Below are 3,649 nucleotides of genomic sequence, written 5' to 3' on the forward strand. Positions count from 1 at the left end.
GCAGGATTATTTTGCTGTGACAAAATAGGTCTAATTAAGATCCTACGTCTGTAGCAATCCCAAATACCTACGCTGCACATGTTCATGAAACCATATGGGTTGCACACAGTCATCATTTCTCTATGTCAAAATAGATCATGATGAACTGCGTTTAATATACCCTGCATTGCAGTTTGGTTAAAGAACTAAAGTCAAATGTATTTCTGTTCGCAGTACTTTCATCGGTTTTGTAGCACCTCATTTAAAATCTTTGTATTTTCTAACTGACTTGGAAATTATTTTTCGGAAAAAATAGTATGTGTGATGCATGCTCAAAGCCAGAAGTATGTCGACAGTTGAGTTTTACAGTTTGGTTCATCTTGTACAGATGTGGAATCTTAATTTGATCTCTCGTCCTGCACTGCAGGAAATGCAGATGAGCTTCATGACTCATGTAAATTCACTGAAAACCCACATGAACTCACAGTTACATTATCAGTATTGCACTTTTCATGTAGTCTACTTTTGGCCAGCTAATAGCCTAACTGCCAATCAAGCAAGTTTATGGACTCAAATCCCGTTGCTGCAGGATTATTTTGCTGTGACAATACCGGTCAAATTAAGATCCTACATCTGTACAAACATTTCACAAATATGTAAACAACGTCTATTCTTTATTTCCAAAGTTTGCATTATGAAAATACAAGAATATTAAGAGACTGGTATTAGTAGACCGTAGTAGACACACTGAAAAGGGGGCTTATAAAGACAAGAATATTGAAAAGGGCTAATGAAAAGATAAATACAAGAATATTAAGAGACTGGTATTAGTAGACCGTAGTAGACACACTGAAAAGGGGGCTTATAAAGACAAGAATATTAAGAGACTGGTATTAGTAGACCGTAGTAGACACACTGAAAAGGGGGCTTATAAAGACAAGAATATTAAGAGACTGGTATTAGTAGACCGTAGTAGACACACTGAAAAGGGGGCTTATAAAGACAAGAATATTAAGAGACTGGTATTAGTAGACCGTAGTAGACACACTGAAAAGGGGGCTTATAAATACAAAGAAAATCTGCCTCAGGGGTAATTTAAGAATACTCTTTATTTAGTATTGCACATTGTTTTGTGACCAGAGGAGATTGATATACGTTGGTATCTATGGCAACCACGTAGTTTAAGGAAGTATAATACAATGAATAGGATATTTTAATGACATTTTGTTCAAATGAGTACGAATGATAACGAATGGTATAAATAAGAAATCTTAATAAAAAATATATCATTTTGATGCTGTTCATCAGACCACAGGCTTAAACATAATTCCCAACCTTGAGACTAGTTATAATCTCACAAAATACTGACTACGATATAAATACTTGTTTAATTACATACATACAGTAAATACATATACGAAAACGATTTAAATATGTTTCTATATATTAAAAGTAGAAAAAAGTGAGCATGCATAAACATGAAGTTGGATAGAGAGCACTTGGACCAAAGGCCATTGCAAAGACAGGAGACGAGCTCTCTAGTACATCTCTATATGCATAAAACATCTGGCCGGGAGGTCAAAGGTGAGGTCAATCATTACACATAACCATTGCTCCATGTCTGTTCTCACGTTCACTCTCTATCTATCTATCTCTTTCTCTCCCCCTCCACCTCTGGTTCAATGACACTACGGTTTCTCTCTCTCTTGTTCTCCCTTTCCCCCTTTTCACTATCTATCTATCTATCTATCTATCTATCTATCTATCTATCTATCTATCTATCTATCTCCCCTCCACCTCTGGTTCAATCTGTCTTGTTCTCCCTTTCCCCCTTTTCACTATCTATCTATCTATCTATCTATCTATCTATCTATCTATCTATCTATCTATCTATCTATCTGTCTGTCTGTCTGTCTATCTATCTATCTATCTATCTATCTATCTATCTATCTATCTATCTATCTATCTGTCTGTCTATCTATCTATCTATCTATCTATCTCTTTCTCTCCCCCTCCACCTCTGGTTCAATGACACTACGGTTTCTCTCTCTCTTGTTCTCCCTTTCCCCTTTTTTCACTCTCTCTTTTTTCTTTTGTATATTTTTTCCCCGGAACACAAAGTTCCAAAGTCTGACGTTATGACATTGCCTATCTCTCTCCACGTCACTATCAAGTATGATACAAGTATGATCAAAGTATCATACATGTACCATGAAAATGTATCTGATTCTGATTTTTTATTTTAAAAGGCCACGTCATCTAATCCGATTGAACAGATACTGCACGACAGATATAGTTGGAGGATAAATTCCTCGATGGCAAAGCGAATACAGTCACCATTACGTTGAATGTGAGTGTGTTGACTGTTAACATTTGGTGAAGCACTTTGAAAGACTATGTTTAGGCGCCTAGCTACTGTTTTGTCTCTGGCCAGCACCCTGTATGAAATATTAGTAGAAATATTGAAAACCTTATAACCAAAAATCCATGTGTCTGTCACATTTACATGCTGTTCCCCTTGGTACGGTCCAAAAGCTAGCATTCAATATCACATCTTCACTCTTAGAACAAAAAAAGCGTTATCTAGAACCCAGAAGGGTTCTTTGGCTGTCCTCATAGGAGAACCCTTTCTACCTGAAACCAGAAAGGGTTCTCCTACGGAGACACCCGAAGAACCCTTCTGGGATTATTTTTCCTAAGAACGTAACCCTTTTGCCTTAGGAAACCCCTAAAGGACGATACAGGAACATCTCAATAAGGGGTTTGTTAAAGATGCTTTAATCTAACCCTTATCAGCATGGCATCTGCTTACTTTGGTAAAGTCAGAAAGATTAGAGTAAAATATAGCAATCCCCTTTGCCTAAGCAAAATCTTCAGGAATATATATATATTTTAGGTATACCTTAACCTTTCCTTTAAGATATGTTAACCCTTCTCATACTTCAGCTATACATTACGAATACAGAGGTTGTTTTGCATAGATAGATGTCAAGCCACATAATGTCTGCATGTTTGGCTATGTAGAGGAGAGGGAGGGTATGTCCATGGAGAACAGATTGGGAATGATGTTGGGAGCGTTCCTCCGTCTTCTCTTCTAGGACTTGATGGGTTGGCTGAACATGCAGTGGCCACCCCTGGAGAGGAGAGGAGAGGAGAGGAGAGGAGAGGAGAGAAAGAGAGAGATTAGTTATGACCCAGGTGTGTTGCCCAGGTGTGTTGCCCAGGTGTGTGTGACAGATACCTTACCTGCAGATCCCAGTGGAGCACTCATAGTTGTTTAGACAGTACGCCCCGTAGGGTTTAGTACCCATGGTCCTCCACAACGGGGTCATACGAGCCATCCGCTTCAGTGCCCTCTGACCTTCAGGCTGGAGATGACCAGAGCTGGGCGGGACATCCACAGACGGAACAGGGCTGGCAGACGCCTGGTTAAACAGATTTAATCAATGAAGAGAGATCCAACGGTACAGACAGACAGTTAAAGACAAAGGTAGAGCCAGCTAAGTACATATATCATACATAAACATTATGAATGCCCAGTGGCAGTATGCTCGCTCGGATAAAAAAATATAAAAATCACATAACATCAAACTGTTCAGTGAAATCCTTGACATTTTTTTTTAGTCCGTTAAGAACAAATTCTTATTTTCAATGACGGCCTGGGAACAGT

General features: G+C 38.5%; 1 protein-coding gene across 1 annotated transcript in view; it reads right to left on the reverse strand.

Annotated features, from left to right (window-relative positions):
* Positions 1-1,808: 1,808 nt before the first annotated feature.
* LOC115123687 (liver-expressed antimicrobial peptide 2-like) overlaps positions 1,809-3,649 on the reverse strand; it is a 3,622-nt gene continuing 1,781 nt past the window's right edge. The window contains exons 2-3 of the mRNA XM_029653041.2: positions 3,226-3,404; positions 1,809-3,113 (exon numbers count right to left, since the gene is read on the reverse strand). Coding sequence (XP_029508901.2) covers positions 3,074-3,113; positions 3,226-3,404 — 219 coding nt within the window. The 3' untranslated portion in view covers positions 1,809-3,073. The remainder of the gene's footprint in view (positions 3,114-3,225; positions 3,405-3,649) is intronic.

The sequence above is a fragment of the Oncorhynchus nerka genome, linkage group LG12 (genome assembly GCF_034236695.1).
Source record: "Oncorhynchus nerka isolate Pitt River linkage group LG12, Oner_Uvic_2.0, whole genome shotgun sequence".
Lineage (NCBI taxonomy): Eukaryota > Metazoa > Chordata > Actinopteri > Salmoniformes > Salmonidae > Oncorhynchus > Oncorhynchus nerka.